The sequence below is a fragment of the Mycteria americana genome, chromosome 6 (assembly GCF_035582795.1).
Source record: "Mycteria americana isolate JAX WOST 10 ecotype Jacksonville Zoo and Gardens chromosome 6, USCA_MyAme_1.0, whole genome shotgun sequence".
In the NCBI taxonomy this organism is placed as follows: domain Eukaryota; kingdom Metazoa; phylum Chordata; class Aves; order Ciconiiformes; family Ciconiidae; genus Mycteria; species Mycteria americana.
The window spans coordinates 32132060-32155849 of record NC_134370.1 but is presented as its reverse complement, the minus strand read 5'-3'; the positions used below and the strand labels follow the sequence as shown (position 1 = coordinate 32155849).

At 41.7% G+C, this 23790-nt stretch overlaps 1 protein-coding gene and 1 long non-coding RNA gene across 7 annotated transcripts in view; one reads left to right on the top strand and one right to left on the bottom strand.

Moving 5' to 3' along the window:
* LOC142410953 (uncharacterized) overlaps positions 1-6215 on the bottom strand; it is a 61110-nt gene extending 54895 nt beyond the window's left edge. The window contains exon 1 of one of the 2 annotated variants that reach the window (XR_012776071.1): positions 6114-6215. This is a non-coding gene — a long non-coding RNA (uncharacterized LOC142410953). Of the gene's footprint in view, positions 1-5721; positions 5898-6113 lie in introns of those variants that run through there. The other variant, XR_012776070.1, reaches the window with a different exon arrangement.
* Positions 6216-6388: 173 nt separating this feature from the next.
* Positions 6389-23790, top strand: part of LDB3 (LIM domain binding 3) — a 135383-nt gene continuing 117981 nt past the window's right edge. For 4 of the 5 annotated variants that reach the window (XM_075505248.1, XM_075505247.1, XM_075505246.1 and 1 more), the window contains exon 1: positions 13013-13135. In XM_075505248.1, coding sequence (XP_075361363.1) covers positions 13043-13135 — 93 coding nt within the window. In that variant the 5' untranslated portion in view covers positions 13013-13042. Of the gene's footprint in view, positions 6497-13012; positions 13136-23790 lie in introns of those variants that run through there. The other variant, XM_075505250.1, reaches the window with a different exon arrangement.

Sequence of the window (23790 nt, the reverse complement as noted above, 5' to 3'; positions counted from 1 at the left end):
AGATCAAGGCACCAAGTAATCAAACTGAACAAGACTGATGCTCATCTGACACTATTTTGTGGTGAGTATCAAAGATAATCAGTTCTGAGCCAGAGTATGGCATTAACTCCCTCTGTGACCTACCTTGACAATTCAATTTACTGCAGTGCCCAAGTTTATCTGTAAATGGGCATATCATTTACTCCTGGAGTGTTGCAAGGCAAAATTAGGAAGGTTTTGCATAAAGGTTGCAAAATGTTACCTTTTTCCCATACTCAAACAGAGGATTAGAAGTGCCTGTTTTAGGAAAGATGCAATGGTGGATTAATCAGCCTTCAACTGAGAGATGCAGAGAGATACCGAGTGAAACAGGTGGGAAGAGATTCACAATACCTTTCCCTTCATACAACTAGCATGCATTTACAACTGAATACTCACAGCTGAACAGTGAGCTAGAATTAAGAGGCCAACATTTATTTAGACAAACTAACTGAAAATAGATCAAGTTTAAACTTAAAGAGAATTCCAGCTTTCCTTCTGTCTAAAATCAGAGCGCAGGATTTGTGGATATTGCGTAGTCAACACTGACATTTTGAGGCTGGATTGGCCCCAAATATGAAAGCAGCCTGGGTTATGAGTCAAGCTGCATTGCTGGGGCTCATCCTGCTGACAGTCCATCTTGAATTACCTACTTCCATAACTGTTTTTACTCTGTATTAGGAATGTTATGCTAATAATGTAGCTCAGGGAAATGACAGGAACAGTCCAAGGAGGTTACCATAGGGACAAGGCTGTCCCTAATGTACATCAAGCTTTTTTTATGTTTGAGCAAAATTCTACAGTTGCAACTCACAATGTTTTATTGAACTCTATGTAACAGCTTGCCATTTTGATCGTTTTGTTTGCTTGTTTGTTTGGTCTTGTATGTGGGCAACATTAGGAACTTTGCAAAACTGCAAAGATAAGACTGAAAATGGGAATGACAAATCTCTGTCTTACAAGGGTAAAATTACCAAAGTAGAGTCACTCTAAAAATATGATTCTCATCTGAGCTGTGCTTGCTACATTTTCCTAAGATTTTCTGTAAAATTCCTGCAAAATAAAATGATTTTGAAGATCCAAAAGATTAGATTCCTTTGGTAGCTTTTTCTGCCAATGCCAGAAATTAAGCTACAATCCCACGTGAATCAGACTGTTAACTGGACATATCTTTAGTCCTAATTTTAAAGGAATTCCTTCCAGTCTTTTACCAGAAGGGAAGTGAAAATTGTGAGTTGTTTTGCAAATTGCTTATTCATCGCTAATGACAGAAGGAACAGATCACTGACTCTCCTGCCCCCTCAAATAGCATGTGCAAAGAACAGTGAAAGTCAGAACTGCTAAGCAATAAGCAATCACAAATGCAAAGGCCTCATTTACTGGAGCTGTTATAGTTTGGGTAAATGGCAGTGCAAATGCACCCCAGATCTGCGCTCCTCTAAAAGTTAGCATTTCTGTCTGAACAGTCACATCAAAGTCACCACAGAGAAATAACACCTACACAGCCCATCAAAACCAAAGGTAGTATCTTGTTATTGGTTGTAATCAAGTAGAGGCTCCCAGGAAGCCACACTCATCATCAGTTTATTTCTGAACTCAGAACTGTAACCCTTTCAGCTGGGCAGGGAATAAGATAAGATGTCAAAAGCATTATCCCGAGAGAAAGCATGTCCGTATTTTGTGCTGCAGTGTATTTACTTTACACGCTAATTTTCCTAACACCATCATTGGTGAGGAACCCCTCAGTAGCTGAGGAGGCCAGCCTTGCTGGGCAGCAATCATTCTTTTATGTTTCCATCTGTGACGGTTGTACCTTCAGTTTACAGTTACTGCAACTAAACTGTGCAGACAGCTTACTAAAATGCCTCATAACCCTAATGAAATAATATTGCAAAAATTTATGAAAAATTAAGGGCTTATTTATGAGGAAAACAATCTTTCTGTGATTGATCTGAGGCTGAACAGCTAATGCAACAGTAGGGGAGATCGGATTGTGATTAGAAGGACAAAAGACTTGGAGAAAGACTTGTGGAAAACCCAGAATTAGCTCTTGACAGAACTATCCAAATTTCCCAAGAAAGGAAATTGCCCAGGCTCGAATGAAACTCATGGGTCAAAAGCAAATCACACTGAGTCACAGAGAAAAATGGACAGCTAAATCTACCAGTAAGCTACTTTCCAGAAAGCAAATAGGATTGTTTGCACAGGATGGCCTGGCCAGAGTAGTTGCAGTCTTCAGCTTTCCGTACTAAGTGGTGATCCTGAAGGTGTTTCACAGAACTATTCCAAGGCCATTGGTAGGTCAACAATATATTTTTGAAATGTTATTTAAAATGCAAGTTTAATACTGTCACTAGTACTTGCTAGAAAAAGAGGATTTTGTCCCTCCAAAGGACAGGCACAAGTTTCTGGGAACAAGTTTATAGCCTCTTTTACAGAGCGCTGAGCAGGTAGAGCTCCCATACTTTCAAATTCCTTGGCTTTGAGTGACTTAATGAGCAACACAAAAGCTAGTGGATACCACCCTGATTCAAAAAAAAAAACAAATTCTGAAGCAAAACTGATCCACCACTTATCAGAACAGGATTATGGGCCAATTTGCAGTCATCCTTGCTGATGTGTTTACCAGGGAGCAGAAAATCAGATTGCTGAAGGCCTTGTAAAGGCTCAGGTATAAGCCCTTAAATCTAAATTTGATTTTTTCTATCACATGTAGAATGGAATAATCTAACAGACCATCATCCTATTCATAATAAAATAAACATAATTTCCCTCCATCTGGATCACTTTTTCCAGCCTAAGTCATCAATTATGCTACTTTACAAGGCTTGCTTATCTGCAGGAGAACTACTTCGGGTCATTTTGCAGCTTTTCTTGTTTAAAGAGAGCTTCTAAGAGACAGCAGAGTCGATGAGGAATTGAAACGATGACAAAGAGCTACAGCTAACTTTCAGGATAATAACGCATGTATTTTCACCCTGATATTTGTTAACACAGATCCCACTGCAAAAAGCCTCTGACAATCAAAATTCCTACCCCTTAAACACGCTACTGAGGGTCTGAGGAGGGTTTTAAATGCACACGCATATACTATATGATGAAACTAGTACTGAGCACACAGAAGTGCTTAGGCACATGCCACAGAAAGTCAAATCAGATTCTGCGCTCATTTATTCCCACCTAATCTTCCTAAAGAGAATCAAATAGCCTTGATGCAAACAGGGTATGAACTTGTACAAAAGGGAGGCTTACAGCATGGTAAAAGCATTATTCAAAGCTGAAAAATGAAATATCTCTTGAAGTTCTGAAGCTTTCTGGCAGAAAAGGAAAAGATATTTAGGTCTTCTGTTATACCAACTTCAGGATCAAATAATCACCTACTTGAAAAGTACCTCATTGCACAGTTAGCCCCTGCAAATATCCATTATGTTCATTAATTGGTAGATACAGAAGTATCTATCATCATCAGAGTTGGTTAGCATCACCAGTTGTAAATAAAGATACATGAAGTTTAAATAAATTGATTTGAGTCAATTTCTTACCTTTTACCATACAATTTCACTGCTGCCTCAAGACTAATCTAACAGGTAATAAGAAGCAATTCTAAAAAAATACTTTGGTATTTCCATGGCTCAAGGAATCAGTAGCCATAAACAGCCATTTTATAATCAATTTTCTAATTGCTTGCTTTATTAAAAGACAAATTGGATATACTGCTGTCAGCATCAACACTTTTTTCCCTAATGAGATGTATAATTTTAGCTATGAATGAATTTTGGAAAAAGTGCTATCTAATATGCTGTTGAAAATTAAGTGATCTATAAAACTGACTTTGCACAATGCTATGGTATGCTTTTCTTCCTTCCACAGCAGCCATCCCATTATTTTCTGTATTGTCATATTTTTTTGGAAAAAAAAAGTTTCAAGGATTTTGGTTTTATAATCCGTGGTAAAACTGATCTGCTGTATTTGCACGTTGCCTTAGATCTGACAAACGTTTCAAATAAACATCATGATCTTGTATTAATTATTGATAACTTTAATGCTCCGTGAAAAGCAATGTATTCAGGCATTTGACAAGATGCAAAATGTTTCCTTTGGGGATGTAAACTGACTTGTCAGTGGAATATTTTTGCCACTACCATTAAGTCACAATCCATATGAATATGAACTTTGGCCAAATATGAATACAGAAATAATTTAGACAATGATTTCCTGGCCTGGTCTGTGTATCCTGTGTATTGGACCAAAAGACCCCACTTAATGTGCATCACAGTCAGTACTTAGGCACGGCACACATGTGGCATAAAGATAGGCTAGGTTCCATGCGACAAGAAATACTAAACCCCAACTGCAATTCTTTTAAGTAGGCTAGAGCTGCGCTGAGAACGTATTCAAAATGGTTGTTTTGTATTCCAGTGATGCCATTACTGGATGTATTCCGGCACCGTGACCTGTGAGACTCTTTCGGACTCCTTCATTCTAAAGGTTTTGTTAACCGCCGCCATTCGAGACCCCGCGCACAGGGGGGCGGTCCTGCCTCCGCGCTCCGCACAGGTCTCGGCGCGCCGACAGCTGCGCGCCCCGCGGAGCGCCAGCGGCTGCCGCTCCCGCAGCCACCGCCCGCCGAGGCGCGCTCCGGGGCGAGGCGCCTGTCCCTGGTGCTGACGGGGCCGCCGCGCCTGCTGCGGGGGAACCGCCCGCCGGGGACCCGCAAGCACGGTCCCCGCAAAGCGCTCTTCCTCGCCACAGCCCTCCCCCTGCGCCCTGTGAAGATAGGCGTGATTTCTGCAGGAGCCGAGCCCAGTGCAGCTCCCGCCTCGGCCGGGAGCTTCCCCAGCCCAGGGTATTTTCCCTCCTGTGCAAATCCCAGGCGACTCAGGTGGGGCACTGCATGGGTTCGAGTGTTTCAACGGTTGGGAACAGGCTCTTTTTTTTAAACAAACTCATAAAGCACTATCTCAGTCATTACACTGAGAAAACAGCTGCCTTTCTGGAAGATACTTTTGCGAGCAGACTGTAAAAAATTCACATAGCACTGCTGAATAGAGGGATGTATGTAGTGGGTAGCTTGGATCTTGATAAAGCTCAGCAGTCATATGAAGTTACCGCAAGGCTAAGTTTTAAAAAATAAAAAGGGAAAAAACTCCCTTAAATTCAGATGGGCAATTATGTTGTTCATTCTGTATTTTTTGAAAACTGTCTTCCAAACCCTTTTTCTCCTCTCGGGCTGTCGTTTTAACTTTTCCACTCGATTAAAACGACGATTACCTATCAACATCAGTGAACCACTGAGGGGAAAAAAACTTCACTTCCACCCCTCCTAAGGGGAAATCACCGATTTCACACGTGTTCCGGCGGTGAGTAAACATGGGGGGGGGGGGGGGGGAGGGAAGGTGAAGGCTACAGGCTCCAAGCTAGCAATGCATTAAAGCACACGCTTAAGAGCGTTTGCTGAACTTGGGCAGGACTCTGGTTTCCCAGCCGCCCCACCGGACCGTTGGCAGACGAGGAGCCAAGTGCCCCTTGCGGGGAGAGCCGGGAAGCCGGGGCAGCACCCGCCTCCCGCGCCGCCTTCCAGAACGTTCCGGGTCCCTCCGGAGGGCGCAGCCCCCCCCACCGTCCCCGCCGCCGCCGCCATTTCTTCCCTCGCCGCGGCCCTGAGGGCAGCCAGACGCGTAACGCCCGGCGCCCGCCTGCTACCTGCTCCCCCGGCGCTCAGCCGAACCGCTCCCCACAGCTTTGTGTCACCTTCCTGCTCTGCCACCAAGGCCAAGAGGGGATCTCCGTTCAAAAACGGATTTCTTAAAAGTGTTCGGGCACCGCAGATAACGGTTTCTCGGTTAACGGTCACTCCGCAACGGCCCGCGGCGGCAAATCCCCTCACGCTCCTCCTCGCCCGCACAGCGCCTCCTCGCGGCGGCCCCGGGGAAGCCGCCGCCCCGCTGACGGGCAGCCTCCCCTCCGCGCGGCGCTGGCGGCGCCCGGTGGGCACCGGCGCCCCGGGCACGCCACGCCCACGAGCGGCGGAGGCGCCCGGAAGGGCCGCGGGCGCTTTAAAAGCTCCGCTTTGGCGGCAGCGGCGCTTCCCTCACCTCGGGAGTGGGTGGTGTCAGGGGCGCTGCCGCCATTCCCGCCTCTCTCAGCCCCCCTCCCTGGGGCCGCCCTCTGGCTGCGGGGGTGGTGGTGGCGGCGGCGGTGGCGGCCCGGCGGGGGGGGATGTCCGTGGGTGCGTGTGACCACAAGCGCCGCCTGCTGAGGGCAGCTGCGGCTCCTGCGGGGGCGGGGACCTCCTCCCTCCGGTCCGCTCGGGGGCTTGGCCGTGGCGGAGCGGCCGTCCCACGCCTGCCGGCGCCCACCCACCCACCGCGACTGCGGCGCGACACGGTAAAGCCGTTCCGTGGCCGGAGGCAGTGGTGGGCTCCCGGTCGGCCTAGAGTTGCCGGTTGCGCTACTCGAGATACTGCAAGTGGGCAAGGTGGGTCGCGCAGCGGCGCTGAGGGAAGAAGCGGCGCCGGCGCCAGAGCGAGGGGACGAGCTCTGTCACGCAGAGCGGGGCCGGGGGCGGCGGGGGCCGCCCGAGTCCCGCAGCCTCCAACGGTCCGCGTCTGCGTACAGAGAGCAGGCTGCGAGTCTCTCCGGTTAAGAGGTCAGCAGAAAGCCTAACGGGCAGGACAACGCAGGCGCGTTGCTAGCCGAAGACGGCTCGCAACCGACGGTAGGGTGAGAGGCACTCGCTGACTGTGAAAGTCTCCCTGCAGCTTTAAAGAGTTTCTCTAGTGGAAAATGTTACCCAGTAGAGACTTTACTGGGAAGGCAGAAACGAGTAGGTGTCATTTGGCTGAAATCTAACTTTTGGGAGTCTGCTCAATTTAAGATGAAGTCTTGCATCCTTGTGCGTATGGGCATATGCATAGGGGCACGCTACTACATCAGCGTGGTGTAGTGATCCTCGAGGAATCTGTGCAATGGAGAAGTGACATTGACGGCACAGGATCCCTCTTCTAAGCCCTGTTGTATGTTCATTGTGCTGTGCCAAACCTCAGGCTCTCTGGAGGCAATCCAACAGTGTAGAGGTCCTGTGACATCGATGTCACAGCTCAGTCCCTGGTCTATGTGGAGCTGACAATGATCTGCACATAGCCTCTTTAGCCATTTTTTGTGTGTGTCTGTTTGGGTTTGTCTGGGTTTTTTTCTTTTGCTCTTTTCTCCAGTAAGCCAAAACAGTCAATTAGGATCCCCTGCAGCAAGGCACAAATTACAGTAGTCACAGGGTTGCTATAAACTTCCCTGGTTTCAGCCCAGAGTCAGGGAAAAACAATAAAAACAGAACAGCAACATATTTTGCAGCCTCTTTCTGGTTCAAGTACCTGTATTAGAAACTGAGCCCTACATTTTAATCCAGTGGCTGCTGTTGACTCATTTTGTGACCTAAAGCTGGTAACTTAAACTCTATGGCTAACATATGTAAAAAGGAGATGGTAACAACAACAGGTGTTTAGGTGTTCTTTACCTTAAATAAAGAAATTTGATCTCTTGGCAAGGTAGGTGCCATAGAAGTGTTAAGTATTACATGCTGTAGTGGGTGCTTTTAAAAACAATGACTGAAATGCTGGTAAGGTGAGAACTTAGTAACATATACTTAAGTCTTTTTGTAATATGGGGGCAAAAAAGTATTTGTAAACAGTCTGGACAGATAGCTTTTCCTCTTCCCTTCCCTCGGTAGCCTGTCTCTCCACAGGTATGGTTTCCAGTTTAACATAGTTACCAAAAATCTTAAAATCTTTTAAAGATCAAGTCTGACTACACTATGGTGTATACCCAGTCTTTTGTGGTAGTGAAAAGAGGTCACAGCAGGAAAAAAAAAGGCCACCTAGCAGGGGAAAAGTGTGAAATGTCATTTTTCTGTGATGGTAAAAGTAGTCATGGCAAAGGGTTTAGAGGTGAAGGTAAAAAGCAAATTTGATTAATCAGTAAGGTGACTCTGGCAGCAGCAAACAGCCAAACAGAAAACCGTTTGAGCTGCGTTTCTGAAGGCATTGTATTACAGAGAAGGGAGATAATATTCCATCATTATATTGCTCTAGCATATCTCCTCAGGAATACTATATTCCTTTGGCACCCGCAAACCACATTACCAGAAAGGTGTTGACAAAGCAGAATTTGAAGCCAAGTGTGATAGAAAATTTAGCTTCTTAAGAAAGATCAAAATACAGGACTTAGGACAACTTGATAAAGGGACTAAGAGGAACTCAGAAATACAAAATTCTGTGAGAATTGAGGGATTTTGGTTAAATGGGTGAAACAAAGCTGTACATGAAAGTACAAGTAGGATTAGCTCAACTTAGTTCCAAGCTCAGCAGTGAAGGAAAGGAGATGGCAATGAGCAGCTCTTTTGCATTGTAGAATAAATAGTCTTGCTTTGGAAGCAATATTGAACTTGTGGGAAAAATCTTTGCTCTTGGTAATTACTTTTATATTCATTTTGACATTGGCAAGGTAGGAATTCAGAGCTAAAAAGATTTTACATCTTGAATGTATCAGTTTCAAATTCTTCAGCACTGATTAGCCTATATATGGTAAATATGTGTTATTTTGTCCTGTGGATTGCAATGAAGATCAGCCTGCACATACAGGTGTTGCTTCCTCATTATTCCATGTGGAATATAATTAACATTGGATTAATTAAATATGTTGGAAAAATCTAGGATTGTATATATCAGACATCTGGTTCAAAGCTTGGGTTTTCTTCATACATGCGTCTGGCTGAGTAGTTTCTTCACACATGCTCAATCTATTCTCCTCACCTTTCCACTCTTTTGAAAGAGTGTAGATAATCTTACTGGGGACAGTGCAGGAATCCATGGGGCAAAAAGGACATGTTTTTCATAAAGCTGAATGCTGCCTTCTCATACTGCCACTCCCTCAGATGAGGGAGACTGAAACAAAGGCAGCCAATATTTCAGTCTGATTGCTTTTTAAAGGAATGTCTATCCGGCTTGTTGAAGATCTTTTTATCAAAGAAGAAATGGTAGTTTATTCTTCTGCAGGGCAACTTCTTCACCTGCCTAAAGAAAAACATAAAAGGTTGTTGAAACCATGACCTTGCATGCATCTTTCTATATGCCAAAGATGCAGTCTATTGCAGATCAGAAGTCAAACTCTCAAGCAGTCTACTTCGGAAATACTTCATGATACAAATGATACAACCTTGTTGCTGCCGTAACAGTAATTCAAGGCTCTTCTATGAGCACATCTACCACTGCAGCTAAAATACAACTGATGAGTAATGTGGCCAGCTTAATGAAGTAGTAGCAACTTGAACAATTGGAATTTCCATTACTTGTTTCCTTCCACCTTAATTTAGCATTGACACTAGTGGTTTTTATTTCATTCACTTAATGGCTATGCACTCCCAAGCATGCAGTTGTAGCTTTCCTAAAGTCAGTTCACTGTAATACAACATGGTCTCCTAGCATATGTGAATTGTTTCCACTGGTGTAACGTCTGCGACGTAGCTGTGGAAGGACGGCTCTGCTCAGGCTCCGAGGCATTTGCTGGAGGTGGCAGCACTCTCCTCTGCTGTAGAGCCTGGTACCCATCCAGCTTCCTTGCAACTGTTCCCATCAGTCAGCTGGGGACAGCTCTGGGGGGGACCTGGTGAGCTCTGGACAACTCTCTGGTTTATACCTGTAGAGAAAATGTCACCCTGCTCCTGGAAAGGGTTTTTTTCTTTAAATGTCACTCCTTACACCAGTGACCTCATGTGACTCAGCATAGCTTCTCTCTGAAGGGAGGGAACTATAAGCAAGTCATAGATTTTGACATAGCTGGAGAATGTAGGGAAGAAGGCACACAAAGAGAAACAGAATACTGTTATTTGAGCAAACAAAAAATGATTTTTGGAACATTCTAACAGGCAGTTATGTAAAGCAACTAGAACCTAATGTAAACATCACAAGCTTCTGAAAACAAGGGGGTTGTCTATCATGTACACACAGTCTATTTCATCCTCAGGTTTTCTGGAAGGTTTTGCTGAGGTTTGTTCTGGTAGCCGCAATAGCACTGTACCTGCTGCACCAATCCAGTTCCTGGGTTTGCTCCAGATGTTTGACATGGTGAAAACACCCATGTCTCTCACATTTGAAAACAGGGCAGGGTTGAAATAGTCATCTAGGTGGATCACCAACTTTCTTATTTAGAGGCTGCGTGTATTAAAAGTCTGTAGAAGACAAGTGAGACCTGTGCTAAGAGCGTCCCCAGCAAATGAAGCCGTGACTATGGCATGAGCTTCTTTACTGTTTGTACTTCATTATTAGGCACAGAGCTTTCTCCAGGCAGGCAGAGGGGAAACACAGGAGGGAAGGGACTTAGAGAGGCCTGGAGAAAGAAAACTGTGGAATATTTTTACTCCAAAATGCACCTGGTAGTGATAGCGCAGGCACATGAAAGAGCTGTGATCCTGTTGTGTTGAAGGGGAATGTTGGCCAGGACACTGGCATATCCTCTACGCTTTCTTTTAAAAAGTGCCAAGCTATGCTGAACATTCATGCAGACACAGACAGAAACCAAAGGAGTAGGAACAAGTGACCTCAGTTTAACATTTCATTCAAATGACAGTGCCCCTAATGAGATTACCACTTTAGTTTCCTAGCACACCACCCAGCCTGAAGGATCTCACAGACCCTTTCAGATGTCCTAAACTGATAAGCAAATGGCATGTTACTCATGTGAAAGTAGGATAGAAGCACATAGTGTTTGATTAAGCAGCATCCCCATTTCTTAATGCTTAGCTCTGTTCAGCTTGATGTCTGTGCAGTTTTAGTCTGTTCTGGGTTTTGCCCCCCCCCCCCCCCCCCCCTTTTTTTTAACAGAAATGACTGAAGATTTAAGTATAGGAAGGTAACATGCACAGAATTCACAGTCCATAAAAACATAACCTCTCTCCTAATACTTTTTTCTGTGATACTGTCTTTACTAATGAAGCAATGACTTGCCATGTTTTATCTTATTCCTGTTTCTATTCCATTCTCCTGAACCCTTGAAATGGAGCCAAGAAAGGGCACTAAAAAAACAACAGTGAATTCCTAGGAGAAGGAAAGGAATAGTGCAATGGGAATTTACCTTCAATCTTTCGTTGTGCATTTTAAAAAATAAATACATAAAAATATCCAGTACCAGCATTTAGAAAGAGGCATACTGGATAAACTGGTGAAGTGCAACAAGTTAGTTTTGTCTCCCCTCAAAGTAATCATCCAAACACCACTGGTTGTGGCCTCATATAGGGTAGGTTCTAAATGCTGTTAATGTAAATGTGCCCTCAAGGTATTTGTGAGACATCAGAAACCCATTTTCTTTTCAAGCTGTATGTTGCTATATGTGTTGATTTTGGTTTGGGCCAGTTCTACTGGCTGAATGCAACTTTCACTCAAATCCATGTGAATTGCTGTAGTTTAATTTGGACCTCTGACTAAAAAAAATTTGGTTGTATGGTTCAGTCTAGTGTCTGTGTGGAGCATAATTATTCTTTTGTACAAATGGCTTTTTTGCCACTGGGAATACTAAGCAAACACTTCTATTGCCTCATGGTTTTGAAAAATTATTGACCATCTCCTCAGATAAAGATTGAGATAAAGATAGTGTTTGCTCTCTGCCATTTCACCATCAGTTTTTCTATCACGTTTTAAGGTAGGTGTATGGGCGGAGTGACCTGTTATCAGCGTTCAAACTGAGCTACCTCACTCTAGTGCATTATGTGGTTTTGGTTGGTTTTTTGATTATCAGAAGAGAACCCATGCTTTTTTTTTTTTTCACCTTAATGTAATGGGAATTTCTTTGTAACTGGAGGGTAAAGGCAGGGATGCTGCAAAGATACAGCAGAGTGGTTCTGGAGGTCTTGCACATATTAATGACTTGAAAGGGGTGAGCATTATTTAATGTTTATAAATTTATCCTTAGAGCAGAAGCATTTTGTTTATATCTGTAGTTCTGCCAACAGTTTCTCCTCTTCCTGCTTGTTCTCTGTATTTTAGCTATTCCCACTCTAAGGTAGAAATGCTATCCAGCTTTACTGAACAAGGGTTATAAATTTTTATGGAACACCTAACAACTGGAATATAAACTATGACAAATCAAAGAATGAATTAAGGAAGCGGTTAGCTAGCTATTTGTATTCTTAGTCTTCCACTTAAGTGTCATGCCTTTAGAAGACTTGTATCGAAATAGTGAGACAGGTATATAGTGAAACTATGCTTTTGCCACAGAAATTAAATGCTGATTAGAAATAACCCATAACCCAAATAACCTCTATCTGCATTCAAAGAGAATAATTTTTAATTTTCCCTTGAGAAAGCAAGGGCTATGGAACCAAGAGCCAAACACAAAGTTGTGGGGGTTTTTTTGTGATGGTAAATGCATGTCGTATATACTTTTTTCAGTTTAACAAACCAATGCAAAAGAAGGTAAACACTTTTTTTGGTGCCTTTGCTGCTACATATGGAAAGATGTATGTAAAAAGAACTTGTTTGTAGTACATTATATATCATGGTGCAATAAACATATGCTCTGAAGCAGAAGTTACAAATGGCTATGTAGTTGTTAACAGTTTAGTAAAGAGATTTGGCTGTTTGAGATTTTAGCATGGGATTTTGTTTGCTTGTTTTATTACAAAATGTGTTTTGCCCATAAAATAACTGAGCATGAAGAGGGGCTTGAGAAGCCTAGAAAGATCTGTCCCCTTCCCTGGGGGCTATATTAGACCTCTGAGTCATGAAGTCTTTGCATGGTAGGTGTCTGGTTACAAACCTTTTATGGGCCCTACTCAGCTGGGATATCAGCATCTGCATTATAGCTCCCATCTATTCTTAGGTGATATCCCAGCACGACTGAACAGGCAAGGCAGAAAGAGAATTGCTTTCATTATACAAACCTCTTCCCTTTTCTTCATTCTGTTTTTTCACGCTTTCTCTGTCTACCCCATCCTTCTGTTCTGCAGTGCCTTGTTGCCTTGTGAAAGAGGTACAGAATGGCTTACAGCGTGACTCTGAATGGACCTGGACCATGGGGTTTCCGACTGCAAGGGGGCAAGGACTTCAACATGCCCTTGACCATCTCCAGAGTAAGTGAGCAAAAAAACTTTGTTGAGCTTGTTTAGGTTGGAAAATAGCAGTGAACTGGTCCTATGTACACTCTGACCTGGCCTAGCAAAATAGAGGACCTTTGCAGCTAGGTCTGAATAAAGAGAATATAATGTGGACTTTAAATATACCAGTTCAAGGTACAGACTGGTATTGATGATGCCTCAGGAAGACAGTTCTGGTTAGTATATTTTTAAGAATGACAATACTGTCTCTTTTAAATAAGCTTCCAGTTCTATTTTGTACAGTGTTGTCTCTTTTTCTGCTGATAGGGGCCTCAATGGTGCTGTCTGTTTGGGGGGAAGGGAGTAGAACAACTATGAATGGGAATATAAAATTATATTTCCAGAAAATAAACATGTAGCTGCTTATAAATTTGTGACGTCTAAGAGTTAAAACTGGACAAAGATAGAGATACGTCTCCTCTTTTGGGTGGGGAGCAATAATTGGATGAAAATTAGACATGTCAAGCAGAAGACTTAATAGTGCTTAAAATACGGTCTTAAATTATGCAGAAGCCTTCCATTTGCAGCTGACAAACAGCATGTGATTTAATAATTAATTACCTGGTGTATCTCGATTACAGATTAGTCCATTTATTTCCTAGCCGTCTTTTTGTGGGTTTTTTTTTTTTTTTTTTTTTCCTAAGAGCAATATTTTAAGGTGTTGCAATGGAGTGCTCTTGTTACCTGAATTAGCTCAGTTTCTTAACAGTTTTTAGCACTGGATGGTTTTCAGGAAATTTGTAAGCGTTTGCCTTACCAACCCTTCACTTATCAAACTAGATAGTTCTGTGTAACTTCTGGTTTGGGAACTCTGCTTTCTACTACCGCTTGCAGCTCCTGCCTCTTTTTTTTTTTTTTTTTTTTTTCCTTTTTTTCTTTCTGATAGTCTCAAATCTGTTGCAGGATGTTCAGATCTTTTTAGAGACATCTTGGTTCCTCCACCAATCACCTGCAGAAGGCTTATTTTGCTGTGCAATGACAAGAGAGGTTACTTGCATAAGAGTGTTTAAAAGGAATACTGGAATGATTTAATCAGATAAACAAATAGAATGCAAACAAAAGGTCTGCTCCACTGCAAAAAAAGCCACCTACACTACTTTGAAAACTGTTTTTTTCATAACGAAAACTACAGTCTGTTAAGTTGTGGGTACCAAATTGATATCCCTGCAACAATCATGATTCAGAGTCATCAGTGAGCTTCTGAAATCTTAACTATGCATTTCATATTCATACTGTAAAGATCTGTATTATTTGATCTCCCTTATTCTTATGCACAATATTCCTTTTTCTGAAGATAGAGCCGCATTTACCTTAATACTAAGCCCTAGGATGATGAGAGAAACTTTTCATAACCCCTTTTACAGAAGTGGCATAGTGATTGCAAAGAAGGCTGTTCTGTCAGTGTTATTAAAAACAAAGAAGCAAAAAACAACTAAAAAAACCCCTGCCCACAAAAATCAACTCACTTCATAAACTTATACTAATTTCACTCTGGTAAATAGTTTCGGTATTTCTTTCCTAATCCCATCCAAGGTAAGTACAGAGAGGTGCCAAGATATTTCTGTAGGCATTTTCATGACACTTCGCAGCCTGCACTGTATGGCGTTGATTATTTTTTTTGTAAGTAATTCAGTCATACCTAGAGTCTGTCAGTCAAGGGCTGGGGCTGTGGCACTTGCACTGTATATGACACAATCAGAAATTAAAAACCAGTTGTTTCCCAAAGAACCCATTTTCTCAGATTATGATCTCTTAAAATATACTCGATATGCCCAAAAGCTATATGATTCTCGTGGGGCTTTTGAGAGCATATGATGAGCAAGAGTGAATCTGCAATGGCTGGATTCCCAGAGGTGTGGAGGAATTACCTCTTCACACAGCTGGCTGCATTTCCAGCAGTAGAAGTGTCAGAAAGCACTGTTAAATGTTTTGAACTCTTTCCCAGTGAGGCCCAGTTTTTAGCTGGGAGCCTTGCTTTGGGATGGGATTGGATTTTGTAGCCTGCCTTAGACAGGAAAAGCAGGCATGCAGAAATGAATATAGCCTCTTTCAGAGGGAGGTGGAGTAGGAACGCCTGCTGGTTGTGATATTATTTAATTGGAACGCAGTGTAATACATGGCTTTTGATGATAATATTCTTAAAGTCCATTTTTTCTTCAGCATCTTTCACATAAATATATCTCCAAACAGATCAGCTATTCCCCTTAATCAGCAATTTGCAGTCATAAGTGAGTTGAGCTGTGAACTTAGCCATAATTGCAGAATACCATGGGGGAAAAGGAAAGCTGTACTTACATTCTCAAGATATTCTTGGGGGGGAGTAGGGAAGGGAAGATAACTGTGAGGAAAATCCCCTTCTTGGGCAGAGCACACAGTTCTAAATGTTGCCAGTGGATGCCGTACACTTATGTATGGACTGGTTTTGATCCACAGCTGCCCTGAGATGGAATTAGACTTTCCATGGCAAGATGAGTCCTAAACCCCAAACACTTCAACTTAAAGGGTCTTACAATTGCTTTTAATACCAGGCATGCCATGGCCCTTTTGCCTACATATGCGTAGTATCCCTCTATGCAGGCAGATAGGGTTTACGTGCAGACATGCTCATTATACTCTTAACTGTCCCCAAGCAATAAGACTGTCTGTGAGTGGGCTACCGAGAACAAAAAGATTCATCCTTTTTTCTGGAGGCTCTGTGCTCTTCTGTCATGCTGCAAGTCATGCCATGAGAGAGTTGCCTCTGAGCTCCTGAGAAAGATGATGGCAACAGTCTACCACACCGGGATTGTTCATCCCATTTATAGTCTTATGCCTGCATGTTTCCAAGGACCTTCCTGAAAGGGGAAGCTAGTATTGTGTCAGTATGAAGCTAGTCCACACCTAGACATAAAGTGAGCACCCTGGATTTAGGAACTAGAGCTGTGGCTTAGCTGTCTGTTGACCTGTACTCTGTCAGCCAGCCCCATACAATTCCCATTCAGCTTGCACTTCTCTACCTGAGAAGCAGGGGAGAAAACCTGAAGGTCTTTGAAGCCTACTGACAAAAGCGCAATACAAGGTTGTGGCATTGCTAATGCTTTTGTTCAGAAAATGCTCTTAAAGCAGTGGGCAAGGAAGGGAATTACTCAGAGCTGTTTGGCACAACAGTTCAGTTTTAAAGGACTCTTTAAAATGCTGTCTGAGACATTGTATTTTCTTCCCTTCAGGTAGGTCCAGGTGATCAGCTCACTGCTGAATAGTTAACAGCATATGACACAGGAGTCGCAGTCAGTCAGCTGGGTGACAGGTGAAGATGTGTTCCCCTGAAATGGATTGTTCTGCTTATCTGTTCTTTATCTAAAAATAAGTGCCTGACTAACATAGGAAGATGGGGACAGGAAAAGAGGAGACAAAAAACAAGTGAAGAGTTAAGGTCATTCTGCAGCTTTCACACTCCTTTAACAATGGCATTAGAAAATAATCTGGGAAGATTTTAAAAATAATTTTCCAGTCCCCACCCTGGAGACCATCCTACCCTCTAGAAAAAATTCTGTCATGAGATGTCACGGGCAGGTAGCAGAGGTAGGAAAACAGTATTGACAAACTCTTAGTAAAGCTGAGCATCTGTCAGTCGTACTGAAATGAATGAGACTTGGAGGTTGTTGGCAGTGCTAAGAGCTGTCACCAGTGGCGTGATCATATGCGTAAATCTGGTCTTTCCAAATTGACCTGGGCAGCAAAGCAGGTTATTTTCTCCTACTACTTGCAGGAACTGTCTGGAAGCAAGCAGAATTCATTAATTTTATAGACCTAATCCTCTGTAAGAAGGCTTTTAGGCATAGTTAATTATGTAAGTGCTGTGTTGCCATGTTACCTAAGATGGTACGATTGTACATGGATGGACGCAATAGCGGAGCCTCTTCATATATTTGTGAATGATTATTGCTGAACAGCAAGCTTTTCTAGTGAGACAGACTGGCTTGCAGGTGATGCAGTGAGCTGAAAGGTATGCAAAAATTATCATCATCTGAGGTGGTAGAAATATTATCCAGAATAGTGCAGTAACTCATGACTGGTATATTCACTCTGTGATTATCCATACAGTTTTGTGTTTCTGAATAGAAGGTTTTTTTAATGTTTCCTGGGTTCCAAATCAAAAGCCAGATCCTGAAGCTGAAGGAGACAGTGTTTAAACCAAACAAAGCTGTTAGAGAACTATTTTGGCTTTATTCTATTAAGTGAGGAAGATGTTGAAATCTGGTGATGACATAAGCACAGTGAGGGGAAATGGCAAACACTAATAGGAAAAAAATGAAATTAGCTGATCTGTATACTTATTCTGATACAAGCAGCCTTAAAACAGCTCTTTGGGGGGGGAACCCTATTCTAGCATTTCACAGTTCATGTGTCTGGATGAATAGGAAGGCTTTTATCACATCTGTTGGGCTCTTTCCTTTTACCAGCATCTTTTCCTGATTACTTCCTGTCTCTCCTCCACTCCCTAGCATACATATGTCAATCTCTCACTGTGACTGCGTTTCCTTTAGAGGAGCTATGTGAGCATATTCATTTCCTGTTGGCTTTATTGCATATGGGGTATCAGTGCCTTACAACAAGGCAAGTGATGGGCAAAGGGAGTCCCTCTTGGCTTTTTTCTTCTATTCTTGAAGGCAGGGAAACCTTAGATTATCCGGGTCAGGCACTATGCATTCGGCAACTATCATTTGGATGATGGCCATGTGGTGCTGTACATAAATTGTAATCAGAAGAGTGAAGTGTACCTGTATTGACTCAACTGAAGAAATTTAACAAGTTCCCTTGAAATGCTGACTCCACTTCACCAGAGATGGATGCTTAACAGGTGATTCAAACTGCTGAGTAGTTGTCTTACAGCTACAACTGCAACTTCAAGAGGTTTTGTTTCATCTCCAAATGTGAAGTCCTTCACAATACTAAAAGCCATAGATTAGTATTTATCATAGTTGATATTCTACACAACTAACAGGTAAGTCACATGTCCTCTAAAAGCCTTCCTTTGTAACTACTGTTCAGTAGAGATGTTTCCTTTTTCCCCAAAACTCAAATGACATCATTGAGTCAACTTCTGAGAGGCGGAGTGAGCCATTTAATGTAATGACTGTCTTATGTCTAGATAAGCTCTAGTAATTTCTTATGCATGGGTGGTTTCACATTCTTCCAGTCTTCTACAGTTTAACTCAAAATAGTTCCTCGTGAGAGGAATATTAAATTCTTCCAGGCTGACTTTTAAGAACACTCCAAAACTTTCCTATACATTGTTGATAAAACAACTGTTCTGTGGGCGTCAGCATTGCTTTGGCATAATCTGCTTAATTTGTAGATCACTTCTTGAGCAACAGAGTCACCCCATCCAAAGTTACAGCATTCTGAATTTTATTACATACAGCCATTTGTTATATGTACGGATGTGTCAGTATCATGAGAGAGTGCTAGTTACTTTAGATGGTATCTTTGCTTTCAAACTAATTTGCAAGCCAATTCTGGTATGTTTACAGCCAGTTATCAGAAATGATTGCATTTCTGTGAGCCTGAACCCTACAAGTAACTCCTAAACCTCCTGATTTGGTATTGTTTATTTGAGATGTTCCAGTAGTCAGCATCTACGCTATAAATGACAGTTCAGTATATAGGGCATTTGTATGATATGGTTGCATCTCTCGTCAAACAGAAGTGGCATGAGTATGTTGGACAAGGAGGGAGGGAGCAAATTCTCTAGTTGCATTCTTTTTAAATAATATTTATGGGGCCAGAGAAAGAGATGGGTTCTGGGGCCTGGGAATCAGAACATCCCTGGATACTGGGGACTCGATTCAAGTCTCTGCTCTGAATAAAGCAGAGCAGGTTTAAACTTGGCTGTGCAGGTGGTCTAAGAGGTAAGGCATTAGTTATTCTGAGGTAGGCAACATTCCTTGTCTTGATCAAAAATACCATAGCAGGTCTGAGGAGTAATCCCAATGGATGTTTAACCTAAGCTGCTAACACTTTAAGAGAAGGTTTGATTTCAACAAATACCTGATTTTTGTAATACAAAGCAGTTCTAGCACAAGATGTACTATTTTTTCCTTTCTGGTTAAACAATCATGATATAAGAAGCTGTTGTTTTCTTTCCTTGCAGAAAACATTCTGAAAAATCCATGCAGCTTGTTGTATCTTTAAACTCGGAATTTTGGGGGACAGAGTCCTTTTATTATTATTTTTATTTAAATCTTAGCATCATAATGCAATGTGATTTGAATGCATGTACTATACTGGACCAAATAACTTTCAGGAAGGATATGGAGCTAACTACAGGTCTTGGTCAAATTATTTCTCCTTTAAATCAAGTATGTGCTTGAAACTGAAAGGCAACCCCTCTTACCTGTTTGTGTGATTAAAGTAGTCACTAAATACTAAGCTCACTGCTGAAGGCCAGAGGTATATAAGGAGTGTTATGTACCTGTGCAGATATGCATAGCTCTATTTAAGGTTCTGTTTCTCAATTCTGCCCATGCTTTGAATTTCAGGAGAAAGATTTATCCCTATTAGAATGTAGGCCAGATTAATATGAATAATGGACTGTAATAGCTGAGGTCCTGGCTTAAATGATGTTACATCATCAAACCTGCTGCTCTGACTATTCTGACACATAATACATAACCAGTGGATTTGAAGCCCTTTATTTCACCTGTTAAATGTAGCTTTTTCTCTTTGGGGTGTGATTGTATCTGAATCATCAATGCTCGTGTGGCGTTATCTGTGAAAAGAGCTCAGCATATGAAATAATTGGGCTGAGTAGCATCTATGCAGTTACCAACTCAGTTATAAATACTATCAGTATTGGTGCCAGTTTTACTACTCATGCCAAAAACACACTCCATAGTGACTCTGCAGCTTGCTTTCTTGCAAAAGGGAGGGGAACATAACCCTTCCCTTGAACAGGAGGCATAGTATTAACTATGAGAAACTGAGAAGTTCACAAGTGGGGATAAGCATAGTTATTGTGTCTTTATGGAAGAGGAGGAGAAGATTTCTTAACCTAAGGAAACAGGTCCATAACTCAAATGAGTTATGTTAATTTTTTGCTTGTTTTAACCATGTTCCCTGTCAACTGGATATTCTGGTCTGACAAACTGCTCAGCCTTTGACCTAGAGTTTATTTAGTTGAGAATATAGTTGATGTAGTATTTCAGGAAGTCCTCAGATTTACTTAATTATTATTAAAGTTTATAATTTTGCACATCCTTTAGAACTAGTAAACATAGTAGGAGGTAACCATTAGATTATGAATTTAAAGCTGCTGAACTGTTAGTGCTTTATAATTAAAATGCACAATAAGTTTTTTTGAGGTAGAACTTTTTATTACTGTCTGATGTCTGAACTGAGTAAATGGCTGTCTTCATAACACAGCAGATAACCCTGTCATTAGCTCCATTCTGAATATATTATTGCAAAATGTTCTCTAGCAAGTGGAATGCAAAGAGGGAAATTAGCTCTGCAAATACGTTAGCATTAACTTTCTATATTAGCAACAGCAGTTCCTGTCTGGTCACCCTTGTTGTCTAATTAGTAGCATAAAAAGTATGTTATTTTATAACTTTCTAAAATATGGGTATTTAAAAAACAAACAAACAAAAAAACCAAAACCCTTCAGTAGCACTCTGAAAGTATCAAAATGGTGTACAAAATGCAATGGTGGTCTTTATAATCTAGCATTCATAGTAGACTGAAGCTAGCTGAGAACACAATTTGATATAGTTGATTTGTGTGTAACTACAAGTTTCTGCATACAGGTACCTGAGATGCCACCATTTTAATGCATAATATAGTGTTAAATAGTGCCCAATATAATATGAGATAGTGCTTTTCTTTTTTCACTGGGTTTTGTTGCAGGCAGAGCTTGATGCTCAATGTGCAAGTAAATTATTAATCCCCATTGAAAGATCATGAGGAAGAGGAGAGGAGGGAGGGAAATTTTTGCTGAACATAGTAAAAATCAATATTTGTGAATCTTGAGGAAAGAAATTAATTTAAAACAGTGTCTGGCAATGTCAGCTATGGTATACTTTTAAATGAATAATGCTAATTGAAAAAGGATGGCTTATACAGCATGTTAAAGGGCTGTTTCTTCTATAGTAGTGTAATTAAAGCCTTAATAAAAAGGTTACCTGAAAGCAAAATCTCAGAATAGGCTTTTTGTTACATTTGTCTAAATTTTTAAATCCTAATTTGATAAAAGTATGTTATGATACTTAATAAATGGCACTTCAGAAAGAATTTAATTCTTGCCAGTACAGAGTGAGGACAAGAATGTTAACAAGCGTGCTGTTCAGTCACATTCTGTTGACCTATAATTTACATAATCATATATTTAAAAGCAAACAGGTATCACCTGTCAAAATGTGCTGCATAGATGAGAAAAAAAAAATGTATTTTACTTAGCTGCTATCATAACTTAAGGGCCTAAGTGAAATAAAAGCTTGATCATATGAGCCCTGAAGCTTAGTCCAGCCCTACTGTTGGGTATCCTTTGGGAACAGCCCTAAAAACTTTCATTTTCAGGTCCATGAAGAGTTTTTTTTTTTTTCCCCCAAAATGTGAAGCTGTTTCTGTGTTCTTCTGGGAGATTTCAGGAACAAGAGCACCCAGCTCTTATTTATAGGGGGAAGAAAGAACTTCTTTTTTCCACCCGCTGACTTTGAGTGTAAGCACTCTGTGTTTTTTTGGAATTAGGTACCCTGAAAATAATTAGTTTCCAGCTTACAAATGGCTCCAGATGGCATCCTGAACATGCTTCATACAAGGTGACTCCTCTTTTTGTTAGCAGTGGCTAGCAGCCATTTTTCCAGAAAGCCAATGAGATCTTGCTCTTCTTTTAGGAAGATGTAATGGGTCAAATGTCTTAAAGGCGTGCAAATCCCCTGGCAAGGGTAGAGTTACTTTCTGCACCTCCCACATGCATAGCTGGTGTTGTGATCATCTATGCCACAGGTGTTCAGTGCCTGGACACTGTACTTAAATAGGTTTTAACCTTTCCTCAAAATCCTTCCAAATACACTTGATTTGTAGCAATGGCAGCTGAGGATTAGGAGGAACTCAGCCTTTCCTATGCACCGTATCCCCTCCTTTCCCTTGCTCAGAGTCCAAATTCCAGCTGCTGGGCTATTTTGGCTCCCTCACTTGGTTAGCCATACTTGTTAATACACATAAACCCTTATTCTCATTAAAGGTAACAGGCTTAAGAACACACACTTACTTTAAACAATTTATGGCTCTTCAGTTTAAAGCCAGCATTAGTGACAGATAGTCTTTGTGGCATGAAGAGAAATAACTGTAAGGCATTGTAGTCCTTATTATACCTGGTTAGGGTGCCATGCACACTGTTCAGAAGCCTCTGTGGGATTCTCATGCTATATTTAAAGCATCCTGTAACTTAGGAAGCTATTTTGAATTGGAATGAATGCTACATTTACCTCAAGCTTCTGGAATGGGACATGGTATCCAAAACTCCAAAAATACTACATGTAACCCCAGATTCTGGTACATAGTGCCAATTCAGAATGCTCTGGTATTAGGGTGAATTTGGGCTGCCTTTTCTTGATCCTGGGGGTCACTGGGACCATCCTGCTCTATTTGAGAATGTCAGCATTCTCTCCTTACCTAGTCATAGCTGGTTCAAAAATGGCCAAGGGCAGTTGGTACTATGGCAGGTGTTTAAAAAAGAAATAGGCAGCCGAAACAAGATGTTCTCTTTCATCAGAGTTGGCCAAGATTAGCTACTTTAGGAAATAAATGGATAGTCGTTCTGCTAATTTTTTGACAGGAGTTGCAAAATACAAGCACCCTCCTGACCTACTGACAAAATTGCTTTCCTGTCTAGAAGATTCTTGTCTCACTTGTTGACTTAAATTATGTAAAATTATTCAAGAGTAAATCCTTTTGCCAACTGTATGGGGTGGGGCGGATGAGGATCTCTCTATTATGTGTCTGCTTTGCTTTCTTGATGACAAGAAGTGGTCAAAAGTCTGTAACTGTCACAGCTTGTTTGAACAATAACAAACCAAATCTATTTGAACAGTTCAATTGCCTACTGCTCGATACTGCTTCTTTTCAGTGTAGCATTTCTAAAATTGAAGTATGTGCTGTGTTGGCATATAGCTGTCTGTAGTTCAGGATGAGTGTGTGGAGTTGTGGGTAGCAGGCTGTTGGAGGTAAGCCCCTGATGGAAAGAGTGAACAGATTATTAGGATGCCAGTATTGTTCAGCTGTTTCATCCCTGAGACATAGCAAAACTATCCTCTCTTTTGAGGGAGGAACTGTCCCACACTTGAGAACTGTATGCCTTAGTTGTAGCAGTTGGCTGCAAGGACGAGTACTGATATTGCTGTGGTCATGTGGGAGACCCCCAACGTTGGCTCTTGTCATTCTTCCTTGCTCCATGTGGGATGGTACTCTGCTGTCTCCTCCTTCCATGTGCTTGGGATGCTGATATGGGCTTAGTCCCCTGCCTGCCTTTCCTTGCTCTACCACGCACATTCTCCCTCCTCGGAGTCTGCCATCCTTTCTTTGCTCCTGGCTTTTGATGATGTTCAGATTAAGTGCCCTGTGAGTGGAGGAACAAAGAGATGAAGGCTGCA